Source organism: Olea europaea, chromosome 3 (assembly GCF_002742605.1).
Source record: "Olea europaea var. sylvestris chromosome 3, O_europaea_v1, whole genome shotgun sequence".
NCBI lineage: Eukaryota > Viridiplantae > Streptophyta > Magnoliopsida > Lamiales > Oleaceae > Olea > Olea europaea.
The window spans coordinates 5,002,934-5,026,781 of NC_036239.1; the positions used below are offsets into that span (position 1 = coordinate 5,002,934).

At 34.0% G+C, this 23,848-nt stretch overlaps 2 protein-coding genes across 2 annotated transcripts; one reads left to right on the forward strand and one right to left on the reverse strand.

Annotated features, from left to right (window-relative positions):
• Positions 1 to 308: 308 nt before the first annotated feature.
• Positions 309 to 13,253, reverse strand: LOC111383308 (casein kinase II subunit beta-1-like). Its single transcript, XM_023007393.1, has 5 exons — positions 12,842 to 13,253; positions 5,799 to 6,017; positions 1,823 to 1,932; positions 1,570 to 1,735; positions 309 to 872 (listed from the first exon to the last, which is right to left on the reverse strand). Exons 1-5 carry the CDS (start codon positions 13,077 to 13,079, stop codon positions 742 to 744), a joined length of 864 nt encoding a protein of 287 aa, XP_022863161.1. The 5' UTR covers positions 13,080 to 13,253; the 3' UTR covers positions 309 to 741.
• Positions 13,254 to 18,446: 5,193 nt separating this feature from the next.
• Positions 18,447 to 23,269, forward strand: LOC111383318 (uncharacterized protein At1g28695-like). The gene is made up of 3 exons (XM_023007402.1): positions 18,447 to 18,787; positions 18,878 to 19,258; positions 22,476 to 23,269. The coding sequence occupies exons 1-3, from the start codon at positions 18,644 to 18,646 to the stop codon at positions 22,983 to 22,985; spliced, it is 1,035 nt and encodes a 344-aa protein (XP_022863170.1). The 5' UTR covers positions 18,447 to 18,643; the 3' UTR covers positions 22,986 to 23,269.
• Positions 23,270 to 23,848: the final 579 nt, after the last annotated feature.

The window sequence follows — 23,848 nt, forward strand, 5'->3', positions numbered from 1 at the left end:
ATAAAAAAATTAAAAAGTCAATCAATGCCACCTATACTGTGGACGATAGATAGCTATACTCGTAAGAAAATTGTACGCCGAAAACCTACTAACGCATTTCTCTAACATTGTCCTCAAACTTTGATTTCACTACATGAAAAGCATGTTCGACAGTAATTATAAAAATTGATTTTTACCTTTAAAGAGAAGTATATCCTACATGTAAATGAAGAATTCAAAAATAACGACTGAAATAATAAAAAACAATCAAAAAATTGATTTTTTTGGAATGAAAAATTGCTACCAAATGAGAGCGAAAATCAGAAAGATTTAGCCTGATGGTAAGTACAATTTTCCAACGCAATTACACAGTGTGAAGGCTCATTTTCCCATTTTTTGTCAGCTTTGTAAACATTAACAGCTTCATGTAGGATTACATTGGAAACAGTACTACATGGCTGCTCCATAGGAAAATATAGCTCCAACGTATGGATACACAACGGGCAACAATTAAGTATTTCAAACAGTTACAAACCTGAAAAGGATATAAAAATTACATGTACTGTGTCTAATTTATGGAAAGACCTTAAACGGCTAATTTGCAACAGTGCACCTCAATCATTCAGTTTCCTCGTATTCATCTCTCTTTGTGTACCTGGCTTGTAAACCCACCTTAAGAACTTGTACATCATCGAAGCCAGATGAAAACCACTTCTGGGCAGAAAATGTGACTCCAATTCAACTGATCGGAAACTCCTCCGGTCAAGGCTTGTGAAGCTTGAAGCCAAAAACTCTTTGGGTGTAACTTTGTGATGGCTTTTGGGGCTTGAGGTGTCCATATGTCATCAAGAAGAGATGAGGGAATGTGGTACCGAAATAAGCTCCATCGATATCTTTGTCAGTTAAAAGAAATCGTTTCCACAAAGTTCATGCTACAAAATGTCTGGAGCCCATTGATGCAGTATCTAATAACTATTATCGAATCCTTTATGCTTCAATGCACATGTCAAGCTGCCGAAAACACCCTTTATCATTCATGAATTCAAAGACAGTAGCCTAAATAAGTTCCTAGGATAAATTAAGATAATTTTGCAGTTGCATGGGTATCTTTCACAATATAAGAAAATTATAACAAGGCTGATTTTTCCACCCTATTAGGATTCAGGATTAAAAAGTATAGTATTATTGAGAGATGCAAGAAATTTCGATAATCATTGATAGAAGAGATCTTTTTCTTTTCATTGATAAGCCAAACAAGAAGTCAGAATCAAAAAAAGCTGGCCAGATATTTTATTTGGTCAGCAACATTGAAATCAAGCGATTTCAAGAAGAGAATGGAGAACTTATTGGAAGCTAGGGCTTTCAGTAAGGAAGGTGAGATTAGTAGTTAGTTTCTGTTGCATTGTCTGGTAGAACTTGAATCATGGTGGTTCTGATACTCAACAACACGAGACGGAGTGTATTTCAGAAAATGCATTTTTACGTGCTTTAATGTGTATTGTGTGAGAAAGACACGTGGATCCAGCATAGACAAGAATGCAAATTAAACAGAGAGCGGAAGCCTCAGAAAAATAGTATAATGTAGGATACTGCCTTGGTACTTGGATCGAGGGTAGTAAATATCTTCACACTTGGGACAGTATATCTTCACAGTACTTGAACGTGGGATGTCAGATTGACCAACCGGAAGGCAAGGCTGTCCACAGCAGTAAACTCTTGGGCATCTTCCAAAGTCATAGTTTTTGTACTTCTCCAACTGTAAAATTCGCATCTCAACAAGTTATATGACTACAATAAATGGACAGAAATCCAAAGACAAATATAACCTGACTAATAATGTTACCATTGCAGCCATTCCCTTGCTTGTCAAAATGTATCGGACATGAATAAGACCATAGAGCATCTCTGCTGCTGATTCAACCAACTCATTTTGTTCCTCGGTAAACATATCATCTATTCATGCCCATAAATGAGAAAACATTATTACCAGCATCACACATCTCAGAAAAAGGGAGTAAAGGGGTAAAGGAGAAACAGCAATTGCACCAAATAAATTGCAGCAATTGACAAGGTAGGGAAAAGGAAATAACATCCCAACGTAAACTGCAACCTCAGCCAGCTTTACTATAGAAATGTCTGAGAAATAATTCAGCACAAGGGACCATTGTTTTATTGAAGTTACAACAGAGAAAGGTAAGCATGCCCCTATTTAGAAACAACTAACAAAGATCAATCCAGAAATGGAAGTTTTAGTTAAGCCAGAGCCCATGATAATTGGGACTTTCTAAAAGCTTTCGGCAGCAAATGATAAATGTTGTATGGCTACTTACCACATCTATTATCACTATCGAATATACACACACATACAGGATTTTGTAAAGGTTGCATAATTAGACTGAAATGAATTGAACCTACAACTGCACTAAATAATCGAGATCAGCTGATTATATATCCAGTAATTGAGATGATTTTGCAGCGAATTTTATGGGATTGGACGCTGCCACTATGAAGATACTTCAGTACATTTCCTGGAAATGAATACTATAGTTATGAGGATGATTATGCGGCTGATAGGTGCTGCAATTATTGAGATAATCTGGGGTAGATTGGTGGTGAGCGAGGATGATCCTGTGTAACGACAGCGAGCCACTCAATTGGCACCAGCATTTAACATAAGTACCTGTTAAGGGAGGTTTGGGTTTGAATGGCTGAGGACGATAAAGAAATCCATAAGGAAAAAGATGGGCACAGGCTCGCAGAGCGGACATTATGAATGAGTACTGGGATTAGTTGTAATTTCCACCTCCTCCTAATGCTAATGTTATTCACGACTTCATGCTGGGCAAACAAATTATAATTCAGATATAGCACTGAAAATTATGTCATGATGCACCTCAAAAAGCCCAGCACAAATAAAGTTATAGATAGACTCAATCGATTCTTGTTCTGAATTTATATGGGGCTGGCTACATAGATCCTTCTTTTACGCTCTGATACATGACAGATCATCTTCAAAGTTATAAAGGCCACCTCCAATGTTAAATTACAAAAGGTTTTAGTCCTTTTAAATTATCGCTCCATGTGATTTTAGGTCAGCCTTCATTTTGGTTTACTGTTACTCCTATTACTATATGCAATCAGCATCTACCAGGTTTTTTGCATGTGCTCAAACCATTTAAAACCTATCTGGATACCTACATTGCTGGTGAGTTTCCTCGCGCAATTGAAATTTCAATAAATGTGTTCAGAAATGGTTATTATTGCAAGTTTTCAAAGGGTCCAAACAAAATTATTCTCATTACTTTGCGTAAGGTAATCCCATAAAAGCAAAGATCCTCTATCAATATACTCTCCATATATGAACTTTCCAGCATCAAATTTAAAAATTAAAGAAGTACATAAAATGAAGAACGATACAAGATTTATTAAATCAATCCTTTCTTATTTACATGAAAAATATTGCTCTATTTAAAGAATGTAGACAGTTTATCATAGCATTATTAGCGATCAATAAGAGAAAGCAGGACTTAATAACTAACTTGAGGTGGTAATGCTTGCATGTCTCTAAAGCAAAAGGCTTCTGACTTTCATTGAGGTTATCCTACATAACAAGTCTCATAGGTATACTTATGTTCAAAGGCTGGAATTTCTCACAAAGATAGCATTGTACCAATTAAGTTAGTCAGATTACTTAAAAGCCAGCATAAGAATAATTCAAAAGATTGAGTAAGATGGATGCTGTAGTAGTTTTCATTTTGCATCACCCCAACTGAATTTCACTACTTCATTGATTCTCTTCAACTATCTTCTATAGTTAGTTTACCCATACTAAATAGATGGTTCCCAAAACTGATATTATAAGAAACACAGGTAATGGGATGAAGTTGAGAGAGGCGAAAATTTGACTTTTGTCCAAAATGCCTGGGAAGTACATTCGCAAGAATGAAACTCGAAGGAATTAATGGGTAACTACTCGACCAGTTTCCTTAAAATGAGTTCATAGGTTCCTTTAAGTTTGAGTGTACAGGAGGGATTCTCCTAAGAGGAGCTTTAGAGGGAATAGGGGTCAAACGATTTTTATGAACTGTCTTTGATCAAGCTTTACAGTAAAATGTTGAGGCCAATTAGAGAAATGATTCATTTTCCCGAAATGTAATTCTACTTGCCTCCACCTATATACTATTTACTCAGCAATTGAGAGAAGCTACTCAAATATTCTATCAGAAAGACCTAAATTCAAAAACCACCACGCTAGCGAGTATACAGAAGGATCTAAACAATGTCTGCATTATAACCTGGTATTAGAGACTGATTACTAAGTCGCTGAAAGTTATCTAATTGCATCCTAAATTGCAATTTCTAATTATTCATAACATGTTCATCGCTCATCGACTTACACTACCACATAAGAATTAATGCAACTCCATATATCAAGAAAGCAATTAACTACTTTGAATTATAATATGCTTGAGGACCTCCATACAGTCTCAAGATGCAATCAAATAAATTCTTTCCTCCGGGAGTTTTAACAAAGTATTAAGCTAGTTATTTATCAGAAACTTCTACTTAACATGGTTAGTACGCCAAAGAAACCAACAAAATATTTTTCCTTATATAACGATCATTCTACTGAAGAACACCATGAAAGGTAACTCTTTTTTTGGGGGTGTAAAATTCATATGAAATATAATGCTCAAAATGATATGCTGAAATTCAATAATTGGTTGCTGATCACAACATCAGTTTGATTGATCTGAAGGCCTGAAAGGAGCCATGTTATATAGACAAGAAGTTAAGACCAGCTTTCCTTTACCACCCAAGGTACATAGCAGTATATGTGCTTCAGCCTTCACACACACACACACACACACCCCTCCCCCCCCGCCCCAAAAAAAAAAAAAAAAAAAAAAAAAAAAACCCCCCCCTTCGTTGCCACCGCTCATAGAGATCCAATTAGTATCATTACTGGCATCACACACAAAGATCCAATTGCTTCCCGTGAGTATGAGAAGGGATAAAGGAGCAACTATAGCAATCAGTTCTCTCTGTAAACTTCACGTCGATTGCGCTATTGGTCCAACGACAGAGAAAAGGGAGATGACGAACGGAAAGGAGAGTAAAGAGAAGAGAAAGAGAGATATATATATATACACGAAAAGAGTATTGCAACCCATGGAAAAATCATTTTTATTTAAAAAAAAATATATATATATATATATCACTCTTTGCATGAAAAGAAAAATCTAGAGTATTATAAAATCACACAAACAGCTCCCTCTTGCAATATAACATAATAATATAGTTATCAATTTCCTGTTTTCCCTTTATTACAATCATACAAATCATGACTTTGGACTAAACTAGAAATGATATCTTCATCTTGCATTTTTGTCCCCCCACATCTCCAAACAAGTCCAGCAAGACCTACTCTGAGCAAAAAAGGGATTGGTATTCAATACAGAATACAGTTGGTAACTGAAATATGCATTTAATATAGAAGTATTTTCACTCCAAAAGCTGAAAAGGACATATTAAAATCAAACATTCACACTGTTAGCCCAAGCATTTACAGCTTGTCTAATTATGACCCCTTTACTTTAGATTTTCATGTTGAAATAAAAGAGACAACTTTTCTCTATTTCAAGAGAAAATTTGAAAAAGAGAAGTAGACCTTGGTAATGAATGCTTCATTCAGGGCATATGCGTTTACCAAATATCAAAGTACAACAATAACCATGACCATGAAAGAACTAATAAACTTGGGAAATATCTGCTACATTGGAAAACAAAAATTAATCTAAACAAACTAAAATTGTTACCATGAGAGGATTCAACGTCCAGAATTAAATCAAGTGCATAATCATAATATGGGACTTGACTGCTCAACCCGCAGAGGTTAAAATCATCTTGAATATATTCATCATCAACTTCACAAAAGAACTCATTTCCCCGCAAATTGCAGAACCAAGAAATCCATGATGTATCATCTCCATCAGAACCACTAACATCAGACTCTTCACTGTCCGTTTCAGATTCTTCTGCAAAATAAGCAAACGTCGGCATCACGGTCTCAGGCACCAGTTTGATCCAAACAAATATATACATATATGCCATATCCATGCTCACAGAGAAACACATATGAGTGTGTGTGGAAACAATATCCATACAGAAACATAGATAATTTCACATACATAACTTCATAAATTTCTACATAAATATTTACATACAGCCTGATTGCTGTTTCATGTGTCAGGATTTTATCCAAATTTGTTCTTAAAAAATTGAAAATCTCGAAGAACAAAACTAGCTGCAACTTTTAGCTCTAGGAACTTGAGAAGCATCAGCATAAGAAGAAGCAATGTTTAAAAAGGCAAAACTAGGAACTAAGGCTTTTTTCATACGTGAAGCCAAAAGTTTAGTCAAAAAATAATAAAATAATATAAAAATGAACATGAAATAAAACATAAACAATCAATCTTAAAGAATACCCCATAGAATTAATACCAAAATAATTTTAAAAAGTAGCAAATATTAAACTGTTTTTACTCTTGAGCAAGAAGAACTTCAAAATAATAATAATAAAAATAAAAATAAAAATATAATAATAATAATAATAATAATAATAATAATAATAATAATAATAATAATAATAATAAATGAGATTAGGCCCATTACCCAAAATCCAAAACCCTGTAAATGTAATCAGATTTCGTTGGTTCACGAAAATTGATTTTAATTTCCACCCAATTTCCTCCGTCTCTAATTCTCTCTGCGCCACTGCCGTGGACTTGCTCAGTTGCTTGTGACCTGCTGTCTGCCATGCTGCCATCTTCGGCCGCTGGAGTTTTAGTCTGTATGTATGTAATTTGTGTGCAAATATTAATTTGGAATTTTGGTTCCTGCTTCTAGGTTTTTGGGTTTAGTATAATCCTTCATTCCTTCAGTTAATTTTGAGCAACCTGCTGGTATTCTAGTTGGTTGGTGTTTGATTATTATGTGACTGATGATCTTGATTATTTACATATAAATTGGTGATTTGGAATTTGGTTCCTGATTTTGATGATTTAAAATTTGCGCAAAGATTTGACATCTTCAAGGTTTACCTATAAATTTATTAGTTAATTCTGATGCTTTAATTTGATTGGTGATTTAGTATGTAAATTGTGATGAATTGGGGATTTTATGATTTGTGATAATTGTTCAATTTTAGTGGGAAATTGAAAATTGATAATAGTTTAAAATTAAGTTTAATGCATGTTTAATTTTCATATAGATTATGGAACGATTTTTTCCACCGAAACGAAAGTTCGAACCTAGTATTTCCAGTGATGCATCTAGCCCCACCTCGACTCTAGTCGAGCACACGAGTTTGCCATTGATAACACAAAAAAGTCTCGAACTCAATTCAATGTAGTTGATCTTGTGTGATTTAGGGAAAGGTCCTCCTATTGAGTCATATGATCCTAATATCAGATATGTTAGGATGGCATACTACGGTCTTTGTTAACCACATGGACATAACTTTTTAAGAAGACTTATGAGAAATGATAATATGTGTTTTACGAAAGAATGGTTATTATTTAATTAAATATTAATAAATGATCTCATTATTGCGGCTGTTGATGTTCAACGATCAACTGCCTGCCCCCTAAATCACCAAAAATTCTAGATCAATCCATGAAAGACGGGTGTAGTATGTGAGTGGGGTAAGGGTTTAGATTTTTTTATTGTGAAGATAAATATAACGAGCCTAAATTATTGTTTTTTATTTGATAAGAGGGGACCAATTAAAAGTATTTAGGTATTATGATGAGGACGTCTACTTTTTATTTATTTTTAGTTGGACTTTATTTATGTTTTAGATTTTATTTAATTGGGCTTGTATTGGCTCAAGTCCATTCTACTTGGGGTTTTAATTTTTACTATTTAAACCTAATTGCGATATAATTTCATTAGTTTTGATGAATTGAAGAATATTTTGGTAGTTTGTTGTCTATGACTTCTCCTTCCTCTCCCTTCCCCTCTCCCCATGAATTTCTGCTTCTTCTCCGGTTCTCCCCTCTTTCTTGCTTCTTCTTTCTATTTTTTTAATTCGCCTTGTATCAAATTTGGTATCAAAACCGAATCTTCAGTAATTTCTTTTCTTTAATCCAAAATTTATTCATATGTCCTTTCCAAAATCTGTTGGAACAACAAGAACTAAAAGAATTTTTGGAAAATGCAGCAGTTTTTTTCTTCTTCTTCAATTTTCAGTCTTAGTTGGAAAAAAAAAATTACTGTTCATCACGGGTACTGTTCACCCAGAATTTCAGTTTAGTATTTTGGTCAGTTTCTTTAACAAAAAAAAAAGTTATTGTTCACGCCAAAAAAAATAAATAAAATTTATCGTTTTTTTTTTGCTGCTACTGCTACTGCTGCTCATAAATAAATAAAAAATTGCAGTGTTGTTCCACAAATCCCAAACACAAGCATTCAAGCCCACTTACCCCTTCAGCCCATATATTCCATCTCTATAATCTAGTCCATTCATTTTTTTTATCAAAATACTTGGGCCATAAGCTAGTGGCCCAAATTATTCCCAAAGCCCACTAACAACACAACCCATCTCTCATCATCTATTTAGTCAATCCACTCGCTTTTCAACCCAATAAATGCCAAATCCAACCCACTTATCACATATTATCACAACTGGTCCAACACCATCCAACCCATAACCGGTCCCAAATTCGATCGACCCATAACCCTAGCCCATTATATACAACACTTAACCCAGCCCACATCTACAATACCCAAGCCCTAAACTCCTCCTTCCCCGTCGGTATCCCACAGTCACCACACTTTCCACGACCGCCCTCATTGCCAATCGCCAGCAATCCACTGCCACGCCAATTGTCACCCACCACTCGGAATTCAGTTTTCGCTTTATTTTTCACGTCGGTGGACCTCTTCTGAGTTCAGAGTGCCAAGGACATTTGTTGAATTGGATTTGGCCTATTATTTGCATTGGTGCAGCTTGTTAAAACTCTTGAGGATTAGTGTTCCATTCAGTGACTTGACTGCTTAGGAGTATTCCATTATAATTTTCTACTGGAGACGTGCCAACTGGGAAATCATAATTGGGCACAGTTCTGATTCTTTGGGTCCTGAAGTACATCGCCATCAGGTTTAAGCTTCTGTGGGCACCACCGCTGCAACTAAACAACAGGGAGTACTTGATTTATATTTTTCATTGGTTTACAATACTACTTCATTTAAAATTGCATTAATTAAATTTTTGTGATATTGTTATTCTAACAATATGCCTAAAGTCACGTAACTGAATCCGTTGATTTCGTCAAAACCCTATTGTTCCCCACTTATCAACGTGATTGGAGAATTCGACTACTGTGTTGACCCTTGCTTTGTTATTTTACATGTACCAGTAGCATTAGTTTGCTTTGGATCTATTTAATCCCCAAATTTGAGATTTTAAAAAAAAAAATGGTTCAAAATGTTATTTTTCATTGCTTATATTTATTGTTCATTGATCTCATCATTGCACGTCATTTAGCTAGTATTACATTGCATGTAGTTGCATAGTGGTCGTCTTGTCGACTCTATTTCCAATACGTTGACCATGGATCCATCCCCATTTGATGCGTTCACTAGACAATTAGTGCAACTTGCCACTAGCCTATCGATTGTCCAATCAGATATAACTGCTACCCGTGAAGAGAGAAAGAACCTAGCAGCTAAGTTGAGCAATTTTAAGCGGACCCCTCGTTTGACTGACACTAATTCTGAAGCGTCTCATAATAGACAATATCATCGTGGACAAAGTGATCAAAAATATTTTCCACACGATCGTAGGAATAGGGATCAGGTTCATGAGCGAGAACAAGGCCATGGTCATCATGGTACTCATTCTCCTTCTCGTCGTAAGAAGCGTTTCTTTAGAGACATTGACTTAAATACTCATACTTTCGATGGTTGCTGAGATTACGAAATTTTTACCCAATGGAACACTCTTACACAAGAGAATCGGCTAGTAACTGAGTACATTACTCAATTTGAGGAATTTCGAGTGAAATGTCATGTCGTTGAGGATGAGGTCCTGACTTTAAGTAGGTTTATACAAGATCTAAGAGATGAACTTAGGCGTGAGCTTTTCTTTCGAGGCATCACTACTCTTGATCAAGCTTACTCTTCAGCTCGGGACTACAAATTACTTATTAGTACTCCATATGAAAAGCACGACCACCATCGTTCTCCCATGTCATTAGCGCCACCTCAACGTGAGTCTGCCATAGAGCCTTCCCCATCTAGTGTCCCTTCCATTTGGAAAAATAAGTGTAAAGGTCGTGATGGTCCAAGGCCCTCTTCTCCTTATAGAATGCGTATTGACAACTATTCTTCCGCCTCATTAGCTCCACCTCTTCCTGTTAAATCTCTTCTAGGACCTCCCCCGTCTAATTTTCCTCAAATCTTAAAAAATAAGGGTAAAATTTTTAAAACTCCAGGGACTTCATCTCACCTGCTATGCATCAGCTGTAAGGATTTTGGTCATATCTCTTCCAAATGTCCTAACCGAGCCTTAGTCATAGAAGAACGAAATGATCTAATAGAAGAGTCGTTAAAAGATCAAATCTATGAACCTAAATTTGAAGAATGTGATTACTTGAATGATATCGAGGACACTTCCTTAGGTAGTATTAGGACTTTTTCTATGAATCTAGGGGTTGTACCCCTTATTCCCAATATCCCTCAATTAAATGTTGTGTGTCATACTCTTTTCCAACCCAAAGGTACGGATGATTTGTGTAATCATGTCCTTTTCAAGGACATTCTTGAGAATTGGGATTTGATCCTCCCAACAATTCAAATAGCATATAACAATTTTGGTGCATCCGTTTATCGCTACAAGTTCCATCCAATTTATTCATGATTATAAGTCTAGGAAGCCTTTAGACCTTATTCCAATGTCCCCACATACTAGTATGCATGCGTCAGCTGAAGCATTTGTACGTCATCTTCATGACTTGCATATTGAGATCAATAAACAATTTGAAGTGAGTAATGCATTATATAAACTTCAAGCTAATTTGCATAAGAGAAATTTTGAATTTAATATTGAGGATTATGTTATATCACAAGCTTGTAGTGTTGATCCTTTAAAAATATTAAAGCATGTTGGTTCAAATGTACATGTCATTGCCCTTTCATCACATTTTGGCTACCACTTTGCTTTAAATATTGAGGACTTCATTACTTACAAACACCGTGTTACTTCATTTGATAATCTATTTCTACTTATCTTTATGGACCCCCAACTTGACTATGTTGATATTTCTACTTCAATACCATCTATCACAGCACACAAAAATAAAATTGATGTTATTTTAGATGAACATGTTGTATTGACCAATGATGGCAAGATTCAGTACTTCCTTGTTTGTTGGGTAGATCGACGTGCTTCTTATGCTCCTCATTATATACAATCATGTGAAAATCTTGAAGATGAGGTGCATGAGTATTGGTTATTTGGAGTCCAGTATCAGTACTTGGTTAGAAGGAAAGATCGTCCCCCTTGGTCAGATCATATTCTTGGGAATAAGCTACAATTTTCAGTACTATCAATCATGGATTACTTGGTTCGTCAGAAAGATCGTCCCCCGTGACTTGACTTGACGCATTTGGAGTATCAGATTCACTGCAGCCTATACTATCTATCAACTCGACATGGTCGAGTTTTTCTCACCCCGGGAGAGTTGATGAGGACATCTACTTTTTATTTATTTTTAGTTGGACTTTATTTATGTTTTAGATTTTATTTATGTAATTGGGCTTTTGTTGGCCCAAGTCCATTCTACTTAGGATTTTAATTTTACTATTTAAACCTAATTGCGATGTAATTTCATTAGTTTTGATGAATTGAAGAATATTTTAGTGGTTTGTTGCCTATGGCTTCTCCTTCCTCTCCCTTCCCCACTCCCCATGAATTTCTGCTTCTTCTCCGGTTTCTCCCCCCATTCTCTTCGGTTCTCCCCTCTTTCTTGCTTCTTCTTTCTATTTTTTTAATTCGTCCTGCATCACATTATCTTTGAAATAAACATTCACACCGAAAATGATGAATAAAAATTTCAAATTACAAAGAAATACACAAGGCGTACGCCTCATTCAATGAGGCACCCACAAAGAAAGCATCTGATGCTACGCCTTGAGACACAAGTTCTACGCCTCAGCTTGAGGCACGCATACTAATGCATATATCAGAAATTCCCAAGTAAAATTAAACCATTTTCCTAATTGTACTTTCAAGAATTGCCCTTCATGTTTTGACTAATTTGAATAAACATACGAAAACCCCTTCCCCGACGTCACCACAGTAACTGAACAGTGGTAGCTTACTTGCCAGCAAACAAGGGCTTCATTATCACCATGATATTTCCAAAAGTTTATTTAACTCAACGTTTTCTGCAATCTCAATTCTTCAATAAAATTTCACAAAATGCACAGAATGAAGGACCATACAAATTTGCAAAGAGACTACAATACAGCATCCTAATTGAAACCCATTCAAGGAAAATAACGCACTATTCCTTAACTCATATTCCAAAGAACTTCACAGGAAATATCCAATATTTAACAATAAGACTTGCACGAGTGCAATGTAAATGTATTTGGGAGATGTCCGAGATCAAGTCACTACAATACGTTATATGATATTGGTGAAGGAACACTTCGAATTTAATGCTTCCAAAATGTAAATATTTGAAAATTAAGACCCAAAGTATATTCAATCACTAAAAACTCAATATCCATAAATTCCTCTAAAATCACCTAAACTTTCGCATATTGCAACAAAAATTAAAATTTCACGCACCATCTGAGCACATATTCTTGCTGGTATTAAGATTTGACGGCGCCCGTGCATCGCGGTGCTCCACATGCTTCCCGGCACTGGCGGAGGTGGAGGGTATGGAGGAAGAGGAGGGCTTGTTTCTAGATGTAGAAGGGGAAGACTTCTCTAAGTGCTTGTCCAACGCATCGTTGATTCGCTTCCGATCCAACATCTCCCCACCCTTCAATGATCCTCCTCCTCGCCCTCGATCTCTATACATAATTATTAGATTTTATAAATATCACTCACTAACTGCCTGTTTCTACGAGGGATCGAATGGAGACGATAAGCTTGGATTTGTACAGTGTGAGAGATGGAGAGTAGTGAGGGAGACGGAGAAAACTAGGGCTCTTTCGAGTGATTCGACTACATAGAGCGAAATGGCTCAACCGCTTCGCTAACAACCTAAGCTCGGAGCCTTTGAGTTTTAGTGACCAAAACTCGATATTTTTCAAAGTTCAGTGGTCAAAATTTGACATTTTAAATTTCAGTGATCAATCAAAGACATGTGCCTAAATTCAGTAATCATTGGAACAAGTAACTCCACTAATCGCGACTTGAGACAAATTCGTTTAAGGGAAATTTGCTCACTTGGGTCCTCAATCAAAATTTCTGTATTAAAATCCCCAACTTGAATTTTTGGAAGGTGTATTGCATTTTTTCTTTCATTTCTTTAGGTTCGTTAGTTGGAACATTAAATGGAGATTTTAGGTTGATATTAAAAAGATTAGATGATGATTAAAATTGGGACGGTGGAGTGTTATGCCTCTACTCGAGTAAGCTTTCGATTATGTCACTAAACAACACAATTTCTTAATATGAAAATCAGTCAAAACTTAAAAAATTTGTGTATCCAAAGTTGTTCTAAATACAAAATATATTGTTTAACATTGAAGATCAGTTTTTATAGCTACTTTCATCCATAAGAATAGTTTTCTTGAGTAACATGGACATATATATTTCACAAGTCCTTCAAAATGTTTGATTGCAGGTCACCATGGTGATTGATAAAAAAAAATACAAAAATGCTAGCCCTGTATGTGCGTATAGCATCTTCCCTACATCAATGATGATTATATCTTATAAATTTTATATGTTCAAATATTACTCAATATGTACTTTTTTTTATTGTATCGTATTTCTTACTCGTCAGGCTCAACAAGGCATGTTGAGACCTATAAATAGGATAGCAACGTAAAAAATATAATCATTGACCATGAATGTACTCAAGTTCGGGGAGTTTGGAGAGAGATAAAAATGATTGGTACAAAACCAAAAAGAAAACTAAAAAATATTTGAGATTATCGTAAAATTTCAAACCTTAAATTTGTTATGTTTTGATTTGAGGGTACTTAAACACGAGCAACTCTTGATACTTCATAGACAAATATATAATGTGTTGCAAGTAATTTCAAATAAGCAAAAATATTGAGAGGAAAAAAAAAAACAATGATTCTACGTTTAGGAAGAAAAGTTTCAAGTGAATGAAAGGGAAAAATAAATATTTAACTAATGAACTTGAAGAAATGAAATATGTTGGGGTAGATACGAGAAAAGATCGAAGCGAAAGACGACCTTTTTCAAAGGTTCTTAGTGGTTATAGTGAAAAAAAAAAATCCAATTTATGTAACTAATTAAGCTATGTTTGATTATATGACTATGCAAGAGCATTGTTTGATCAACTATTAAATTTAGGCTTATGTAAAACACATTTTGCTCATTTGAATATGCACTACTTTGGCCAAGTTACGTGTATTCAATGCAAAAAGATTAATGTGGCAATAAAACCGTTTGACCCACCCTATATTTAGGAGCTACCTTATTTCTTCAATGCTCCTTTCGTCTATCTCTAAGTGCTCGTTTGGATTTGATTATAATCACATTATACTTTAAATGTTAAAACCAACTTTTAATTTTAATTATATATTTCGTAGGATTCACAACCATTACTCGTTAGAAACTTATAAACAAATCCAAATAAGCAATAAGTATGTAAATATTACAAATTGAGCAAATATATAATTTCTTTGATTTTTGTTTAGAGTGTCGAAAAACGATATTCTGTACAATCAAGTGTCAAAGTCAAGGGTGAATTAGACTAAAGATCTTTTAAACTAGGCTAATCTGTAAAATTAAAATAAAAAAAATCACATAAAATTTATTTTTCACATAAAATAAATTTGGCAAGCCTCCTTCTAGATCTAGGGCGTTTATAGAATTAAAGTTTGCAGGTAGCCCATGCTATCAAACAACTAGAAATGTGAAAATTTTGGTATCTTAATTTGAAAATAGTTCCCTTTGAGACATTTATACATTAAATTATTATTCTGTCTTACAAGTACTACACACTTATTCGTCACCTATTTTTATAAATAAAAATATTAATCAACACTTTCCAAACAAATTTTGTAACGCCCCAATTTTTCTATAAACACCGAAACGTTACCAAAAACTCACTTTTCCTTAAGTTAAATGCGGAAATATAAAAATAGATTTCTTTAGTAAACAATAACTGCAATATTTATAAATCTAAATTTGAAAACATAAAAATCGTATCTAAACATAAATATAAACCCTTAGCAAATTCAAATAACACATTCTGAATAAATTAAACTAACTGATAAATTTATAAAAAAAAGGGGCAAACTTATTTCTTTTTCTCTATTCTTTATCCACTTGGCAGCCCGCATTACCAATTCGCCACTGTTCCAATCGACCCGAACGGACCTGTAAAATTAATGTAAGAGTGAATATTTAAAATACCCAGTAAGATACTTGCAATTTTCATACACTATTACATAACAAATAAATTATACACTTCATACCGCTCTTCTCTTATGGAGTATATCGGTGACCAAGCGACACACCCATTTTAAGTCCTCTTAAATTTCCGTAAAAATATCATATCTCTCTCTAGAACCCGAAGGTCCACAAGTAATCAATGCATATTAATTGTATATAAGAGCATAAGGAAACTTAAAACACTTTGCACATAAATGTATCTTACCTTGTTATTGAAATGTACACGAAAAATATTTGAATGCACGTTCCAAAATTCCTTCCTCTACTTTGTGAATGATTTATTAATCGACAATAATAGTTGATGTATGACAAATTTCTATTTTCACACACTCTGTCTTTCCTCTTTTTCTCTCTCTCTTTCTTTCTTTTCTCTCTTTCACGTGTGAATATTTTTTTGGTATGGTAAAATATGAGATCTTTGCCTAGTATTTATAGGTGTAGGCTAGAGTATTAGATAAATCAAAACTTTGTTTTGATAGAGTCAAATCCAATGTGGCACGTTTCATAAAAAGATTGTACTTTATCATTATTTTATTCCATCTAAAAGAACTACTATTCCTATCCAATAAATATGTGGCAGCCAATCAATCAAATTCAAATGGGTTAATATTAAATTTTAAAAAATGAGTAAAATTAAAAGACCCACCTCACACGTTTCTAGAGAGAGAAAATAAATTGGATTAAAACTAAATAAATTTCTATTTATTTTGTTTTCTTTCATTTGGCATAACTTACTGCGTTCTTATCAGAAATAACGTTTTCTCAATTCAAAGACTTCTAATTAAATACGACCTTCGAAATGAGTCTAATATTGATATACATATTATTACTTTATCAAAATCCAATTATTTGACCTCAAATATATAATATATTATATTTATTTCACCTTAATCCCTCACTTTCCAAATAATATAATAATTTTATTTTATTTTTTTTCAATTTCGGAATGTTACAAATTCAATGTCAATACTACAAGCACTTGGGGCCTAGTATGAAGTAACACAATCTTCTTATGAAACTTAAGATCATTTGCATGTTTAATCGATGCAGAATTTTCGTTTACACTTTCTCAAATTTCTCTAGTAATAAACGAAGCACCAAATCATCTTGGAGCTCGACTTTAATAACATTTGCAGTTATTTGAAGTTCATCCCAAAAAGTTAACTAGTAGGTGAAATAGCTCAATTCCCTCACACCACCTCCTAGAGTGCACCATATTGGTGTAACTTTCACACAATTTTGTGAAATCATCTCCAACCGTATACCAAATGAATAGTATTTCCTTTATTTTTCTTATTTTTTAATTTCTCAACCATTAATTTAATTAGAAATTATTTAATTAGAATTTATGGTATTACTAAAATTATTAAATTAAAAATTATATTTAACGAACTAATATATTTCATTTGATGATAAATTAAAAAAAAATTGCACTTATATATATAAATGAGTAATTTTATTTTAATATGTTCAATAGTTATTATTCATTACTTGATTATAATTTCAAATAGATGTTAACTAGTAATTATAAAATTAAAATAAATTATAATATGAATAAAAAATTATTGATATAAGATGATTGGCAAAATGGGAATAATGAAAATTCAAAAATTAGACTAAGTGAATAGTGTTACAGTAGGTTTAGTGTAATTTTACAACATTTTGCCGACATGATAAATTCATAATTTCATGGAAGGTCATACACCATCTCATCTAAATTATCGACTAAATTTTGATAGATTTTAAGATATTATAAATTTTAATGAATTTTGTGAATTTGAATATATTTCCACAAATTACATAAAAATCTCATTAAAAATAGTGAAATTTCAAAAGATTTTGTTGTGTGTATTTTTAAGTTTGAAATCCACCCAAATATTTTAAAATCCAACTATTAATGAAATCTTTATAAATCCATTAGTTATTGAAAACATTCAAAGGATTTCATTGAAACTAATTAAAATTTCAGTTGGGGACATCTAAATTTTAATGGTTCTCACTAAAATCAATTAAAATTTCAAATGGGACGCCTAAATTTAACAGAAATTTTAAAATTCATCGAGATTTGAGAACTCTCCTTAGTCTCCAATTTAATTCTGAAGGCACTTTGAGTAAAATCACTCAAATGACGCACAAAGCTTGACGACCATTATTCTAGAAAAAAAAGTTTTAAATAATGATTTCTAAAAGAATGTGTGTTTAAAAAGTAAGAAATTTATTTTGATATACTTATAAAATATTTTACCGTGTAAATGTATGACTAAAAATGATCCCAGCAAATATGAAACAAAACAACGTTTGTCAAGGTGGAAGGATCCCTTGACCCGCAACAGGTGGAGGAGGAATTATAGCATTAAGAAGGTTGGAAGATGAAAGTCAAGCATAGATCGCACAATTATAATTCAAGTCTAGGATGGTAACGTATCTAGTCTTATTCCGTCTGGCTTCTCTTGACATTTCTCTAAGAGAAGTCGACAATGAATTCCACAAATAAAACATTAAATTTGTGCGACTCTTTTACATAATAAATGTGAGAGGTGGCAAAATAAGAGCCATAGGATTATTCCATATTTCTTTTCCATTCTAATTGCAATAAATTAAAATTCTTATATTGGCAAATTAAACAATTTCTGGAAAAGTTCATAACCTTATATATTTATCTTTGATATTTTTCTCAGAACATTTGAAATGCAAAATCACAATAATTAAAATTTCTTGTCTAAAATAATAATATGAATTTTTTTTTGAAAAAAAACTTAAATTTATCGTTTTGAGGGAAAAAAACGACCAGCCTATAAATATTTGAAAGTGAAATATTGGGAGCATAATATTTCAGGTGCATTGCATGAATCTCCGACTCTTCTTCCCACACCCCCACCCCTACGCCGACGGCACCCCCTATCCCATCCCATCCCATCACATAGATCGGATTATTGTGTTCATCAGGACAGAGATTACTCCAAGAATTCCATAACACTCACCATGGATTACTCCAAGAATTCCATAACAAATCTTGCAATTATCTCTCTATTACTAGCAACTGTTATTCTTCTCTGTTCTTGGAATCCCTTGACGGACCAAAGTTTTTTTCCCTTCAAGAAACACTCACTTTCAGAACCAAATTCTGTAAGAAAATTTATGTGTTTATCTCAATTTTCTTCAGAAAAATCCTCTTGATTTACTAATAATTGAAAATAATTGTGCTTTCTCTTGCAGACGCTAGTGAAAGATGAACTGGAAATAGCTTTAAAGAAGGCTTCAATGGGCGACAAGACTGTGATTATATCCCTTGTTAATAAAGCCTACGTAGAGCCACATGCGGATGAATATCCAACAATGTTTGATCTTTTTCTTGAGGGTTTTTGGGTTGGAGAAGAAACTAGGCCATTGGTGGATCATTTGTTACTTGTCGCCATGGATCAGACATCGTATGATCGCTGCAAATTCCGGCGGTTGAACTGTTATAAGCTGGTCGGTGGTGGCGGAAATTTCACCGGAGAAAAGCTTTACATGTCCGATGAGTTCATCAAGATGATGTGGAGAAGAACTCTTTTTCTTCTGGAAGTCCTTAAGCGTGGATATAATTTCATCTTCACGGTACATTTTCTATCTTATTACTATATTTATTTATTAATTTTTAAAGTTCTGTGCTTTGACCCATTCGAACACATTATACATTAATATCGAAAAAGAATTTAATCAAGAATTTTTTTTTTATCAGAATATGTTCTTTTTCCTAAATTTACTCAGTCTGTGCTCTATTATATGGGTATACTATTGGGGCTAGCTAATGGTTGAACATCTCACAGGAATTGAAGTACATTTTTGTCTATAGCCAAGAAGCAATTATAGCCACTACATTCAAGGTCCCCATCGATTAGAGTTCTAGATTTCTATTAGGTTTGAGGGGTAGTAGCGACCTTTTACCTTCATATGACTATTATACTTTTCCCTATATTTAAAAAGGTTGAACCCAATCTTGTGGGCACCGCTCCGTCCCTCCCCTAGAGTTTTGTAAGGAAAGTAAATTGCGGGAAGTGTTCCAACAAGTCAGGGAACAAGAATTGTTTGTACATTGTGCCTACAAGGAATCAAATTTTATGTCTCAGGAATCGAACCCCCACACTGCAACTGTCAACAAGACGTGAGATAACCTCACTCCTATCCTTTGCACCACTTAGATATGCCTCAGGGGGGCTTTATTCTCTTAAATAGTTATATTCCAAGCAATGCGTTCGAATATGTTTGTTCACATTTTTGAAGCCCCGTTTCGCTCTCATTTTGAAAAAATGAAAATTGGTGGAATAGTATTCTTTTGAAAAATTAGTGATTGAAAAAGGATAAAAAAATTGATTTGTGTGAAATATTATTTTTTTATGATAAAAAATATGAGAGAGAAAATGAATTGTAATGAGATAAAAATTATTGGAGATCAAAGAGAGGTGAAATGTGAACCACAATTGAATTTTCAAGGATTTGGTAGGACTTTTGGTAGTACAAGACTGCAATAGTCAGTTCTGTCCAACTAAAATGCCCGGTCCGGTCCCCTTCCTTGAAATGACAGTTTAATTCTTGTGATATGAAAATTATTGCTTTGAACAGCTTGAAAGCTGAATAGTACGTATAAAGTAATCTTGAATTTTCTGCAAATCTTTTAGAAAAGTCTTTTTGAAATATCTAATTTTGACTTTTTTCTTTATGCAATGTTTAGACTATATTTAAGGGATTTTTTAAATATAAAATACTCTCTATTTTAAAGGTCCTTTAAACTAATATTTTAGTGTTTAGAGTCAGATTCATTTTCTATAATTAAATACATTTAAAGTGTTTCAATTTTCAATGTAAAAAAATAATGAAATAATTTAGAGAAAATTTATTTAAAATAAAATATAGAAAAAAATAATAAATATTTTCTGAGACTACTAAAATTAAGTATTGACTACAGAGAGCTTGTTGGGGTGCTTTAAAATTTTAATACTCTAAATTTATAGATACTTTTTAAATGATGGAATATGTTCTTTAAAAATAGGGAGTCTTTTCAAAATGCTTATCGTTAGTAGGAGAATTAATACGATGACAAATTATAGTGATTAATAGAAAACATTGTGAAAAATACAGTGACCAATGAGATTTTAACAAAATAGCTTATTCTCTTATATTCTATCCAATGTGTTCGAAATCTTTTGGTCAGATTTATGAAATCTAAGCCACAATTGAATTTTCAAGAATCATGAATTTCGTCATGCTATTCAAATAGGGAAATTTGACATGAATTGGTGACAGATAGTACTTGGCACTTGTTCATTGGAAGATGAGAAAAAAAAAAAGGCAAATCACAGTTCGCCACATTATCTCTGTCACCAATTCATGTCAAGTTGCACGGTTGAGTAGCTTGATTCTTATGAGTTTGAGTAGCGTAATTCTTGTGAATTTGAGTAACAATATTTGTTCAAGCTCAAAAACATGGAGAAAAACAAATGGACTTGGCAGCAGATGATTTGGTGTTTGTTGTTTTTATTTTTCAAACAATTCAATCATATGTGGACATGTGTGCACCTTGTTTTTGAACCTTTTTTTTAGCATGCTTGTCTAGCATAACTCTATGAATTGTATGCTATGATCGGACTTTTAGTCATTCCTGGCCAACCAATTCCCCCGCGATTTTGGACATTTGAGAACATGAGTACATGACCAATACCCCTGGCCCCGTTCCATGAGATGACAGTGTAATTCTCGTGACACAACAAATATGAGAGAGGCTATACATCCAGGGTCCATGAAAGGGCGCCACCTATAGGTGGGGGGTGCCTAGGGCCCATGTAGCCATAGACAAGAAGATTTTTTCAAAAATTATTGCTTTCAACAACTTGCAAGTGCAATAGTATGCATAAAGAAATTGGATTTCTCTGCTTGTACAGGAGCAAAGTTATCAAAATTTCACGAGATGTTGCTGTCTGATTGGCTTGCTTTTTTTTTTTCTTGCCATTATCGAATCAAAAAGTGCCAAGTGTATTCTAGCAAAATATGATAGCATTTTTCTTTACACACATATCTACCTCTGAATTTTTTGTCCATGCAATGCTTAGCTAATAGGAGATTAAGGGTAATTATAGAGTTAAAGGGTTTATTTCATGTTAGGTTTAATTATTAAAATAGAAACGAGGGATCAATGATGATGTAATGCATAAGGTTAGAGCAAGTTGAGTAAGAGAATGTGCATTACTTAAAGAAATTGACATACAAGTAATAAATGAAAAAAAAATTAAAAAAAATCATGGTTATGACTCTGTCAAGTTAACTTGGTAGGACTTCTATTATGAAAGAGGCCTGCTACAATAACAAGAGGAGGGGACGGGGTTTGGTGGCAGGGCCGAGGTCGGGGCAGGGCCGAGGTCGAGAATGTGCATTACTTAAAGAAATTGACATACAAGTAATAAATGAAAAAAAAATTAAAAAAAATCATGGTTATGACTCTGTCAAGTTAACTTGGTAGGACTTCTATTATGAAAGAGGCCTGCTACAATAACAAGAGGAGGGGACGGGGTTTGGTGGCAGGGCCGAGGTCGGGGCAGGGCCGAGGTCGCTCCACCTCGGCCCTGTCCCCTCCTCCAATCCCTTTAGCATAAATCATTATGAAAAAGTCGTGCTCTTCCCTCTATTCTATTGACTCGAGTTGACATGAATTTCTTACGTATATGTTTTATCATTTTCTTTTATTCTTCAACTATCCTCTCTTTCTAAAATCAAACACGAAAATCCATCCCTTCTCTGTATTTCCTGGTCCTTGATTACTTCATAAACATTTCTCTTGCAGGACACGGATATATTATGGCTTAGGAATCCAATTTCAAGACTAAGAAAGAACGAAAACAGAGATTTTCAAATAAGCACGGATTTGTTCAATGGCAATGCATCCTCAGAAGAGAACCTAATCAACACAGGTTTCTACTTCATCAGATCAAAGGACAAGACGATATCGTTATTTGAAAAATGGTACGGCATGAGGGATAACTCGACAGGCCTAAAAGAGCAAGATGTTTTAGCAAACATGGTAAGAGGAGGAGTGCTAAATGAATTAGGTCTTAAAACAACGTTTCTCAATACCCTCTATTTCAGTGGGTTCTGCAAAGATAGCAGCGATATTACGGCAGTGGCCACCGTCCACGCCAACTGCTGCAGGAGTATTGCCGCCAAGGTGGTGGATCTGAAGGCGGTTTTGAGAGATTGGAAGGGGTTCAAGAGCAATGCAACTGCTAGTAATTCTAGCACAAACAACTTTCAATGGTCAAGCCATGTTGCTTGTACGAATTCATGGAACAAGTGAGAAATAGGAAAATTATAGCATTTTTTCTCTATATATTGATATACGTCCTTTAGTAGCCATTTGTAATTTTTTAAGAGATAAGTGAAGGTTTAAAAGGAAGCATCCAAGGCGGCAGACATAATGGCCAAAGGCCCTGATCCATATGTAACTTAAGCAACAGGTTTTCCTCCATTCTTACGGCTATACGTTTAAAGCCATTAATACAGCCTATTCTTGCAAGAATATATGTATTATATTTGAACCAGATGAAAATAGTTGGAAATGAACGTTTGAACATTCGACCTTCTTAGGTTCTTTACAAACCAAAAACGAAAAGGACCAAGTATGTACAGTGAGAACGATTTGAGGGTTCTAAAACGCGACTTATCCAATAGTTAAGGAACCGAAAGTGCTAATTGGCTCTTGGGGTCTTGTGTCGATATTGTCAAAACCAAAAAAATCAGTTGAGCAAATTTAGAGATAAATATGCGGCAAGTCATTAACAAACTTTTCCTCACATTCTGATGACTGTGCTATTGCTCAACCAGCGTGTAAAAATGTGATTTATGCAAAACTTTGTGCAGGAATTTGTTTGGACGAGGTTTGGTTGACATGGGATTAAGTTCTCTAGAAATATTTTTATACTAAGAACGCATTTTTTAATAGTGTATTAATAGAAAATGTGTGGTTTGAAAATAAGGAAAAATTTTAGATTTACGTGTAATATTATTTTATTGAAAAATGTGTAATTGAAATGATGTCTAATTATTGTTTAAAAATGTATTTTTTTTCAAAGAATGCAATTCAAACAGAGCCTAACGGAAAACTATGCATGATGCACGGGAGCGATGCATGTGCTGGCCACCCTAACGAAACTGTGAAAG

Excerpts from the sequence above, each read along its gene's own strand:
- LOC111383308 (XM_023007393.1), bottom strand. The coding sequence starts at position 13,079 with ATGTATAGAGATCGAGGGCGAGGAGGAGGATCATTGAAGGGTGGGGAG. Across the intron at positions 1,736-1,822 it reads GCAAGGGAATGGCTGCAATG|TTGGAGAAGTACAAAAACTA; the intron begins GTAACATTATTA and ends CGAATTTTACAG. Across the intron at positions 873-1,569 it reads TCGATCCAAGTACCAAGGCA|ATATCGATGGAGCTTATTTC; the intron begins GTATCCTACATT and ends TAACTGACAAAG.
- LOC111383318 (XM_023007402.1), top strand. The coding sequence starts at position 18,644 with ATGGATTACTCCAAGAATTCCATAACAAATCTTGCAATTATCTCTCTA. Across the intron at positions 18,788-18,877 it reads CACTTTCAGAACCAAATTCT|ACGCTAGTGAAAGATGAACT; the intron begins GTAAGAAAATTT and ends TTTCTCTTGCAG. Across the intron at positions 19,259-22,475 it reads GATATAATTTCATCTTCACG|GACACGGATATATTATGGCT; the intron begins GTACATTTTCTA and ends TTTCTCTTGCAG.